The sequence below is a fragment of the Abramis brama genome (assembly GCF_963993115.1).
Source record: "Abramis brama genome assembly, chromosome: 17".
Taxonomy (NCBI): Eukaryota; Metazoa; Chordata; class Actinopteri; order Cypriniformes; family Leuciscidae; genus Abramis; species Abramis brama.
In genome coordinates this window covers 13742494-13755069 of record NC_139979.1, presented here as the reverse complement: position 1 = coordinate 13755069, position 12576 = coordinate 13742494, and the positions used below count along the sequence as shown (strand labels likewise).

At 36.7% G+C, this 12576-nt stretch overlaps 1 protein-coding gene across 10 annotated transcripts in view; it reads right to left on the bottom strand.

Moving 5' to 3' along the window:
* The window catches only part of ptk2ab (protein tyrosine kinase 2ab), a 64273-nt gene that overhangs the window by 34440 nt on the left and 17257 nt on the right, over positions 1-12576 (bottom strand). For all 10 annotated transcript variants that reach the window (XM_084088783.1, XM_084088785.1, XM_084088784.1 and 7 more), the window contains 6 exons: positions 9975-10201; positions 6004-6170; positions 2640-2727; positions 1613-1692; positions 1134-1196; positions 114-168 (listed from right to left, as the gene is read on the bottom strand). In XM_084088783.1, the coding sequence (XP_083944909.1) occupies positions 114-168; positions 1134-1196; positions 1613-1692; positions 2640-2727; positions 6004-6170; positions 9975-10169 (648 nt within the window). In that variant the 5' untranslated portion in view covers positions 10170-10201. The remainder of the gene's footprint in view (positions 1-113; positions 169-1133; positions 1197-1612; positions 1693-2639; positions 2728-6003; positions 6171-9974; positions 10202-12576) is intronic.

Here is a 12576-nt window from a genome sequence, read left to right as displayed (position 1 = left end):
CAGGTAGGTAATAACATTGATTTTGCCTGAACAATAGCATTTTCTCACATTCAATAAATCAAGACAACCACCGTTTTGAGGAAGTCATCGCAGGAGCATCAGAAATGTCTTACCTTTACTGAATCTAATAAACTCTTTGGAAAGAATCTCCGTAGACCAACGTCCTTCCTGCAGGGAGAGAATACAGAAAGACACTGACTTCAGTTTTCAAAGAAAGTAAAATCTCAGATCAGTTTTTGGGGTAAAAACACAAAAAAAGACAGCAACTTGTTTGAGGCTGAACCATTGGTAGAGGTTATTGTCTCTTCCGGTGTAAACACTACAGTAATGGAGCCGCTGCACCACTGCAAGAGATACGCAGAGATCAATTATACTCTACTCAAAATAGATCAGACGGGTTTCAGAGCGCCATGCAACACGGACTAGTTATTCTGACCCATATACACACAATCTGAAAGAAAAAGAGATGGAGAGAAATCCTCTAATGGTTCCTAGAGTACTCCTTTCAGTCTAATATGAGCTTGTTTTGAAATACACAGCATTACATCATAAGCTAACAGTGCTCTATATGATAATATGAGTAAATGAGAACTGATCAGAATTTAATTTAACACATTAAATAAAATAAAAAGTGATGAGCAAGTTAATAGTGACAGCAACAAGCAGTACTACCTTTTGCTAGTCATTTCTTTTTGTGGTGTCATACCAAGTTTCCCTACGGAAGCCCATTTTTGGTAACTGCAACTTTATCTCACAACAGTGAATATTTCTTCAAATTGCTTCTAATATCTCACAATTGTAATTCTATTTCTCCCAATTTCTCTTCCAGTCCGGTTGACCACTCTTCCTAACAGACACGACTAGACCTCTGAAGAAGGACGAGGAGAACATGAAGAACTTATGACTTGAAATTCCACAAATGTCGACTTTATTTCTCGCAAAACAGTGTACAGTTTATTTTTTACTTTCTCACAACTATCTGATGCAGAAATCACCTACATCAAAGCTAACTGGACCAAAATTTCTCAAATTCAATAAAAACGGATTCTGTCTGAAGATGCATCACATAATTAAATACGGGCACAAGGTTAGAACTGGATATGAATGATCTAAACATAGACAGCAGTACTTACTCTAATAATTCATAATTTGATTTCTTATCCAGGGCGTTACCACGCATGTCCCTGAAAAACCTCCTGGAACAGAGAAGAGGAAAGTGATTTGTCTGAATTCAATCATTAGTTGATAAAAGTCATTGGAAAACACTTAAATTTACACATTTACACTACTATTCAAAAGTTTGGGGTTGGTCATTTTTTTTAAACAAGCCTCTTATGCTTATTAATGCATTAATTTGATAATACAGTGTAAATGTAGATTTTATTTTATTTTTATACATTTAAAAAATACTGAACAACAGTAATATTGTAAAATGTTATTACAATTTTAAATAACGCTTTTCTATTTTATTATATTTTAATATTTATTCCTGTGATGGCCAGTCTGTGTCCAGTCTTGAAGACTCATGAGGTCACATGATGCCCAAGAAACATATTCCAATTATTATGTTAAAAACAGTTGTGCTGCATAATGTAATGTGTATCACACATACCTGATTTCAATGCAGCCTAGTTTAAGTGCTATTTCTTGATCAACTTGATCGGCAATCGCCATCATGTAATCACTTTTCACCTGGGCATACAGAGAAATATTAGTCTAGGCAAGGCAAGGAGAAAGACACAAGGTGATACGGACTGAACAGGATGGATGATGACAGAATTTATAATTTCACTTCTCCTCAGCAGAACGATATTGCGTGTCAAATAAATAAAAAATAAGAACATGATGAGTTTCAATTTACAAGAAACACAATAATACAAAGCTAATTTGCTATTCATGAAACCTGATGTAGCAGTACTTTCCTCTCAATTCATGCTATTTGTAATTTGTTTGTCTTCATTTCTTTTGTATAGATCATCACACAAGGACCAGGTGGAATTGGTTTGTGCAACTTTCACATACGAAGGCCAGTCACTTGTCATTTAAGCGTTTTACAATGATGTTTGTGAGCTCATGTTTTGATCTTTGTAACCTGGCAGTGATCAAACCAGTTATGGCCCCTGAGCCTTGAACACTAAACCACCACTCAATCACTCAATGTGGGTGCATCTCATGAAAATATATATTTCACCCCAAAATAATAATAAAAAAGAAATAAATTAAATAGAAAATACTCAAAAAATTGGCATAAAGAAAAATATACCTATTGTAGGACCATTACATTTCTGCATTGTGACATTTTTATCATGACAATTATGATTCTCATTTTTGCAAAAACATAATATAATTATCTTTTTTGAAATTACAATCCACATAAATTAAAAGCTGTACAACAAATGACACCATTACGCCAAAATACTTTGTTTATTATTATTATTTTGCAATTCCTTACTGAGAATTGGGAGTGTACTTAGGTATACTTAGTTTTACATTATTAAGACAATGAAGCCTGCAATATAGTATAATTTCTACCTTTTTTTATTTTGGGGTGAATCATTAACAAAAGGTTTGACCCATATACACACAATCTGAAAGAAAAAGAGATGGAGAGAAATCCTTGTTTGAAATTCAACAATCACCTGATGATAAAAGTAGTTAAGAGTTGGCTGGTCCTCAGTAAACTGGTTTAAAAATCCTTTAGGCAAGTATCGAATCCGTAGCTCATATCTGGAGAGAGAAGAGAGAGAATTAAAGAAACGATCTAATAACAAAAAGCACATGCTGTCAGCTCTATCTGAAGTCGCCTGCATCGTCTCAGCATAAACCTCAAAATAATCATCAATGACTGGCAGCCGTAACACAGCCTGACCAATCACAACAGATGCTTTAGAAAATGAAGCCCTCAGGTTGAACATCTTTACTGGGTGTCTTGAATCCTTAACAATGATGATGGTTAGGAGCGGTTTACTCATCTTCCTTCTCATATGTGACTGATTAGAGATGCCGGTGAGACATGATCTTCTAAAGTCTGCCAGACAACACAATTACTGTGGTATCAGTGGCTGCTCTCAGCAGCTGTCTGTCTGGGAGGTAAAAATCACACCCTGTTCTCTCACAGCTGGCTCACTGTCTGCTCTCAATTACACTAAATTAGTTCAACACATCTCTCAACCTGAGAACGAGCCAGAATACTGCGGCACCTGCCTCACACGTTCAAAACAATTATGTTCTCTAAATCGGCTGGGGATGATGTACCTGGATCCTGCCGCCATCCGCCTCAGATATGATGCACAGAACATCAAGACAGAATGAGTTTCAAATTTAAAATGCATTGTGGAAATAATCTGTGCTGACAAAGACTATCTGTATGGCTTGGGCTTTTTTGTGTGGGAAATTTGTGAACATTTGGATCTGGAAGAACAGCAACAGATTCTGTCACTTTGTTTAAAAAGCCTCATTTGACTTTATTCTTGATTCCTTATAAGCTACATGATTCGAAGAGGGAAGGGAAGAAATTATTAAATAAAGTTGCTATTTTTGTTTGTTTTTTTGAGCTCAAAAAGTATTCTCGTCACTTCATAACATTAAGGTTGAACCACTGTAGTCAATTGGACTATTTTAACGATAGCTTTACTACCTTTCTGGGCCTTGAAAGTTGCAACGACGTTGGCTGGTTCAGAACCTCTCGAATTTCATCAAAAATACCTTCATTTGTGTTCCGATAATGAACGAAGGTCTTACGGGTTTGAAGCGACATGAGGGTTCGTAATCAATGACAGAAATTTCATTTTTGGGTGAACCAACCCTTTTAGTTTAGTGCATATGCTTCAGCATTTTCCATAATATCGCATAAGTGTAGGAAACCAAATTTTAAGTAAATAAAAACGAATTAATAATAAATTATGAACATATACTGAAAACAAATGTCAGAAATGTACACATAAAATGAAAATGTGTGAATGTACATTGCATTTTACTTATATTTTATACACACACTATTTGTGTAATACAATATAAAAGTGTGTTTTAGGGTAGTTAAAGTTAACATTTCTTTCTGGTTTTGATGTACTTCCTGAGTAGTGCAAAATTCATTCATTTGTGTAACAATAGTGTTTTTACCTCAGCGTCGATATCATAAACATTGTAGAAATTTTGTCCCTCTATAATCAGGCCAATCAGCATAGAAACATTCTTCTACATGTACTAGCACAGATTCCCACCAATAAAAAAAGTATTATTATTAAAATAGAACCAGTTTGGAGTTCTGGTTTAGATCAGTTTATCACTGTAATTTCAGCTGTGGTGAATAATATTTTTCCATATGGGAAACACGATCATAGACCATGAAAAACAAGAGATAGACTGCAAGTCTGTTTCTTTTCCATTTCTTCAGAAAGTAAAAAGGAGGAATTTAACCTGCTGATGTGCATTTGCAGAGGGTAAAATGTCTTGCTTTAAAGCAAATGCTGAATTTATTATCAGAGCTCTGTTTTTCATTATAAAGACATGCTGGAGGGCGAACAGAATCCAGCTCATCCTTTGAACCGCGGACTTCCCCGTAAATGCATAAAAAGCCCATTCATACATAATGAACGGTTGAAGAAAGAAGATGGGTGAAACAAGCCTCGGGCTGCGTGAATGGAATATAAACAATAGAGCAATTAAGCAGGGACTGCTTTATTTAGCTTCATTAAGATAAAACTACGACTAGCCACATTCATTCTGAAGCTCCGCCCACTGGGTCAACCTCAGTTTGATGCAGAATTATCCACCCCCACTGAATGAATTATACATAAGCCATTATATCATTCTTTCATCCTCTAAACATGCATATTCACTCCGATAATTCTTTACAAGAGAGCGATATGCAGTGTCATCCTCAAAAAACAGGCATGACCCTATTCAAAGTACGTATTGGATATAAAGATTTTGGAACAGGAATTCTGTCTTATACAATGAAACAAGGGAAGGTTTGCATAACTTAGCACCTTTCTGAATGGTCTTAGGCTCGAACCATCATCATTTCATTCAATAGTTATAAAATTATAATTATAATATGATAGTTAATAATGTGCCACAGCACATCAGTGGTGTCAGATGTCAACGATGTGCCATCTCAGAGATGTTAGAGGTGTTTTGATTGTATTGTAGACAGAAACATAAAGCAGTCCGGGGAAAGATTACAGAAAGTGATGGCACACTTTACGAAGCCCCTGTGCGGCAACATAGACCTGTCAGAATCTTAAGCTTGTGGTTACTTCCCCTGCAGAACGCACACAGTTCTGCTTTCTTTTATTTTTAAGTGCATATGAAAAAAACATGATTGTTGATGAGAGCATATTCAAAGTAAAATAGTAAAAAAGTAAAAAATATTCACATTTAAAATACACATTTTTCAAAGGCCAATGTTAAAACTGATATCTAAAAAGTAAGGTGGCCACTATTATGTTGACATACAGTATTTACAATTCAAGGATTTCTTTCTGAAACCAGCAAATGAAATGAAAAAAACAAGAATATATATTTGTTTACACACACACACACACTATATACTACTATTTTACACAAAGAAATTATGATAATCACAAAATCGACAAATATTGGCCAACTAATTTATGCCCTACTAATGTCACCAAATGAAATTAAAATTCAAATAATCATTATTTTCAAGCACATTACCATTCAAAACTTTGGGGTCAGGAAGATAAAAAAAATAAATAAATAAATAAATTAATACTTTTATTCAGCAAGGATAAAACGTGACCGTATACAGACATTTATAATGTTACAAAAACATTAAACTTTAGTGACCCCAGTTTGACCTCAAACTTCTGAACACTCAGCCTGTTTGTCATTGGTTGAAAAACAGATGGACCTGTCATGAACTGTAATTGTATTAACTGAGTAGAACTACACGACTCAGCTGGTCATATGATCTCAATGATTCCCGAGTCATAATATTGCTTTTATGGTTATGATATTGGCATTAAAACAGTGACTCACCTCCAGTCGTCCTGAGGATGGCTGTGCTCGTACCGCTCCCTCACATGAGACACGCCCATGTCGGGGTGGAGCCAATGAACTTCACCTGTTCTCAGCTGGCAAAGGCGCAGACCAAAGCAAGACACACACCTCACCTTATGGATGTCCACGATCTTCTGTATAATGCCCTGAAAAACACACACAACAATTTGGTGACAACGTATAGTACCCTATAGAGTTTCTAAAATAATCAAAGCAGGACACATCTCAGTGAATCTGAGAGAATATTCTGAAGGAAACGGTTCAAAGCCAGAAGAGTTTCAGTTTAATCTTTCTTTGATCATTGTGTCATATTACGGGGTCAGTAAGTTCTTTGGTTCTGTGGGATTGTGCGAGAGGAGATAGATGAGACCAAGAAAGAGCAGGATGTTCAAGAGTCTGCTGTAGCATAATATATGATGTCTAACAGGATGGAAAAACTGTTATTTAATTTATTATGCAAATTGCAAAATGCATGAGCCATGAGGAAAGAACTGATAAGCCACATTAGTGTGTGATGAATTATATTTCATGGCCATTATCTTTTCAATTTCCTTACAGACATCGGACTACATGATGTAGCATGTCTAAAAAAAACAAATAACATTTTAAAAATGGGAAAACACGGATAAATCATATGGCTTTATCACACTAAAACCACCTGAATAAACTCCCACAGATTACATCTGATCATTTAGCGTGGGCCAGGTTTGGATGAGGTTCAGACCTGATACAACTAAAGAGCATCAGATGTAAACCTGCATAAAACTGGAACGATGACGGATGTGTGAGGGATGAAAGCGGGACAATACGCTTTGAAGTAACAACGGCTACTTGGCTTCAAAAACCAACCTCATTAAATAATTTAGAGCAGCATGCCATTGTCTGAGGGGGTTTTACCACAAGTGCTCTAGGCCACGGAGAGCTGTATTCTGAATAATGCTGAAAAGTATGAAGCTCAGAGGAAGTATCATCTTTAGTCTTGCACAGGAATGTTTGTGGTGTCAGTATCAATAAAACTAATGCATCAATAAGATGTATCAATCAGTATTCAGACTAAACCGCTTGATACATATGGATTCGTTTTACGATCTCTTTATGAACTTTTTGAAGCGTCAAAGTGGTAGTTGTGTAGACTGTCAATTTAGGGACACAAATCTCTCAGATTTCATTAAAAAGAGCTTCATTTGTGTTCCAGAGATGAACAAAAGTCTTACGGGTTTGGAACGACATTAGAGTGAGTAAATGATGCCAGAACTTTCATTTCTGGGTGAACTATCCATTTAATAAGACTTCTACTAAGTTCAAAAACAACAATTAAACATCACAAATACACAATTTAGAACTCAATTTCAGTCACTGAAAATAGTCCTCTTAACAATAAGGAAAGCATGTAACCAATAATTATTGATTTACCAAAAATGCTAATATGATGACCTATCTATTGTCTGTTTGCATTTAATAATGACAATATGACTAATTCTATTGCTAGTTTTGGAAAGAAAAATAATATTATTGAATAATAAAAAATTATAGCCTGATACCAATAACATTAATTTTCCAATGGCCATGCCTAACAATGGTGTCTCTTACTTATCTTAATATGGATTATTTTTATGTTATGGATGAGAACCAACATGATGGCTGAAATTAATCTATATAATGTTTTTGCAATGTTTTTTAAAGCAAAAGATAATAATAATAATAATAATAATGATAATGATAATAATAATAATAATAATAATAATAATAATAATAATAATAATAAAAGCTCACATACAGAATTCGACGACAGGGTGACCATACGTCCTCTTTTTTCCAGACATGGAAATTAAATCATCCAGCCAGGATTTCCCACTTTTCTCAAATAACTTGGCTTTCTTTTCGTATTGACATGCGCTCTACAGTCATTCTATGCATGCATATTTGCATTTATTTGACTGTTCTCTGTAGATCCGGCATTCTTGCACACAACAACTGGCCGATTACCTTGAGCAAGCATAACACCAGATTCACATCACATACACTCACATTAACTGATTACAGCATTCACACTGGGAGCATGAGCTGTGTTGTCGCATCCCAGAATAAAAAAAAAACGCCTTGATCTGTGTGTATGTGTGAAACTAGTGTAAAAAGCAAATTAACAATGAATAATACTTATTTTATAAATGGCAGTTAATGTTATATAATACATTTTTAACATTTAAGTTGCATATATACAGTGAGGAAAATAAGTATTTGAACACCCTGCTATTTTGCAAGTTCTCCCACTTGGAAATCATGGAGGGGTCTGAAATTGTCATCGTAGGTGCATGTCCACTGTGAGAGACATAATCTAAATAAAAAAATCCAGAAATCACAATATATGTTTTTTAACTATTTATTTGTATGATACAGCTGCAAATAAGTATTTGAACACCTGTCTATCAGCTAGAATTCTGACCCTCAAAGACCTGTTAGTCTGCCTTTAAAATGTCCACCTCCACTCCATTTATTATCCTAAATTAGATGCACCTGTTTGAGGTCGTTAGCTGCATAAAGACACCTGTCCACCCCATACAATCAGTAAGAATCCAACTACTAACATAGCCAAGACCAAAGAGCTGTCCAAAGACACTAGAGACAAAATTGTACACCTCCACAAGGCTGGAAAGGGCTACGGGGAAATTGCCAAGCAGCTTGGTGAAAAAAGGTCCACTGTTGGAGCAATCATTAGAAAATGGAAGAAGCTAAACATGACTGTCAATCTCCCTCGGACTGGGGCTCCATGCAAGATCTCACCTCGTGGGGTCTCAATGATCCTAAGAAAGGTGAGAAATCAGCCCAGAACTACACGGGAGGAGCTGGTCAATGACCTGAAAAGAGCTGGGACCACCGTTTCCAAGGTTACTGTTGGTAATACACTAAGACGTCATGGTTTGAAATCATGCATGGCACGGAAGGTTCCCCTGCTTAAACCAGCACATGTCAAGGCCCGTCTTAAGTTTGCCAATGACCATTTGGATGATCCAGAGGAGTCATGGGAGAAAGTCATGTGGTCAGATGAGACCAAAATAGAACTTTTTGGTCATAATTCCACTAAACGTATTTGGAGGAAGAAGAATGATGAGTACCATCCCAAGAACACCATCCCTACTGTGAAGCATGGGGGTGGTAGCATCATGCTTTGGGGGTGTTTTTCTGCACATGGGACAGGGCGACTGCACTGTATTAAGGAGAGGATGACCGGGGCCATGTATTGCGAGATTTTGGGGAACAACCTCCTTCCCTCAGTTAGAGCATTGAAGATGGGTCGAGGCTGGGTCTTCCAACATGACAATGACCCGAAGCACACAGCCAGGATAACCAAGGAGTGGCTCTGTAAGAAGCATATCAAGGTTCTGGCGTGGCCTAGCCAGTCTCCAGACCTAAACCCAATAGAGAATCTTTGGAGGGAGCTCAAACCTCTGTAATTGCAAACAAAGGCTACTGTACCAAATATTAACATTGATTTTCTCAGGTGTTCAAATACTTATTTGCAGCTGTATCATACAAATAAATAGTTAAAAAAAATCATACATTGTGATTTCTGGATTTTTTTTTTAGATTATGTCTCTCACAGTGGACATGCACCTACGATGACAATTTCAGACCCCTCCATGATTTCTAAGTGGGAGAACTTGCAAAATAGCAGGGTGTTCAAATACTTATTTTCCTCATTGTAGTTTATTTTTTACCTAGATTCGAGATTCCTACAGCACTAAATAACATAATATAATGTAAACAATTTCAATTTCAGTTTTTACCAAATAGTAATATAACACCCTTACCCTAATATTATCAGTCTCAATATGACCATGACATTGCATTTTTCTCTCCTGGATGAAAACGATATGGTCATCCCTAAAAGTTCTGTACTGTGTATCCTGGAGAACAAATTAGTGGGTGACCCAGTCGATCTGCAGACTCACCCTGACATCAGTTGAGTCCCCGTGTCGGATGTTGCTGGACCAGGTGCAGGGTTCACTACTGCTCTCGAAGTAGTGGAAGACTCGGAGCACGCGCTCCAGAGCCCCTGCCGTCCGCTCCATCCCTGCGCTGAAGCGAGGCTTGACCCCCTGGTTCAGGGCATGGGTCAGGTTGGGGTCCAGGTAAGCCGCTGCCATGGCTTTGGTGGGTGCTAACTGTCTGTCATATTCTGCAGAGAACAAAGTTATATATATATATATATATATATATATATATATATATATATATATATATATATATATATATATATATATATATATATATATATATATATATATATATATATATATATATATATATATATATATATATATATAAAATTTTATAAATAATGAAATATTCCCATTTGTTAAGTAAGGGATAATGTACATCCAGCCGGTGGTTCTTTCAAAATAACCCCCGACAGGATGATGAGGGATGATGTTATTTTGAGAGAACCACCGGTTGGATGTACATTATCCCGCTTATTACACGGCTACTTGCCACATAAGTAAATAATTAGACACGAAATATTGATCTGAGTTGAAATATTTTATTAGGTCTTTAAAAGCACAGCTTCCGCGGAGAGAGCAGTTACAGCGCGGTAAGTTCAAACTAAATGGACATTTAAGAGATACGGTATACAGTCATTGATATCACTTATTAAACAGCATTTCGCCACATAAAATAATTATGGGGATAAGATATATTGATTTCAGATTAAACTGTTTTAAAATCGTACCTGTTTGTATCTCATAATGTACAAAACAATAGTCACAAAATGACAGCAGCTGCATTTGTATGAAACAAGAGAGAGCGAGTCCACGATACTGGATGGCATAATTAAATAACTGTACACAAAATATTGATTCGACTGAGTTTTAATATTTTATTATCTCACCAAACACAAAACTTCCACGAAGAAAAAAAGTTCCTAGCAGGCGTAACACTGCTGACTTCAGTAACCCGGATGAGCCTGCCTTATCTGTTTTGAGCGGTTGTTATCTGGGATTATTACATGGCTTGGTTGAATTCTAATGTAGAATGCGGTGTGTTATTTCTTGATAACAGACCGCTGCTAAGTATAACACACCGTTGCCATGAAAAACAGAGCGCTGCTATGGACGCAGGATTCTAACCGCAGAGACGGAATGGACTATTTTCTTTAGCGGAAGCAATACAATCGTTTTTAAATCAATAAACTCCTTTTTAAATCAATATTTTGTGTCAAATTATTGATTTATTTGGTAGGTAGCCATGTAATAAGCGGGATAATGTAGAGCGAGGCGGTTCGCGTCGGGGTCCTGATCAGCCTGTCGGGGTTGTATTCGCTATAACAACCGCCTCGCTCTACATTATCCCTTACATAACATACCGCTGGATGGCACTATTGACCAATCAGAATCAAGTATTTCACAGAGCCGTGTAATAACATTAGTTAACTACATTTGTTAATGTGAACTAACATTGAAAAGTGTTACAATTATTATTATTATTATAAGAAACATGTCTAAATCCTTTATCGTTACAGAACAATTGATTATTATAATAGGGGCTTTCGCACTGGAGGAACCTTTTCATAGTTCCTAGAACTATTGGCAGAAGTACCCGGATTTTGGCGTGTTTGCACCGCAGGAACTAGGAACGATTTTAGTTCTAGGAACTCCTTTTGGAGGAACTAATTTAGCTCCTACTTCAGAGTAGGGTCTAACCCAGCACTATAGGAACTATCAGAGTCATAAGTGTACGCTGATTGGCCGAACGCACGCGAAACACCAGTACCAGCCATTTTTAAAAAGGCAGTGTAAACACAGATTATAGTTTACAGATTATTATTTACTCCAGAAACTAACTTGACGAACATGGAAAACAGTGATAGATGGGCCTCTTAACCTTTACGCTGAAGAGAAAATCCAACGCAACTTTGAGGGGACCAAGCCAAACATGATTATGTATTTCTGCTCAGCTAGCGACACTGGACATCAACCAGACGGCATACGCTAATAACTTTTCATTGCTGTCTACTTTCTATAACAGTTCTATCTAATAACGTATTAGACAAGACTGTTAGACATATCGTAAATTAATGCACTTTGTGCATTCTGGCATTCTCAGCGCCGTCAAAATAAAGGTCCACCACGCCGTCAAAATAAAAATCACAACAACAAGCACGGCTTACGTCACTTCAGAGTTCCTACTGGCGGTGCGAAAACAACCAGGAAAACGTTCCTAGGGGAACCATTAGTTCTCGGGGAACCACCCTAGTGGCTAGTTCCTAGAACTATTCGGTGCGAAAGCCCCTAATATCATTGGTTCTGATAATCAATCAAATGGAAAAAGCTTGCAGGAACATCCACAATTTAATATTTTTAGTGTATGGGAAAGCTATAGTAAATGGCTGAACTATCAGCTTTAGTGAATATTCTTGTTCAGAATAGAAAGAAAAGAAAAACACATTCAACAGAGCACAAAACATTGACATCCATTGCAGAACACATAGATAAAGCAAAACACACTGACAAGACAATGAAAGCTCTTAGTCGAGTCGCTTCAGAGGTGTCACCT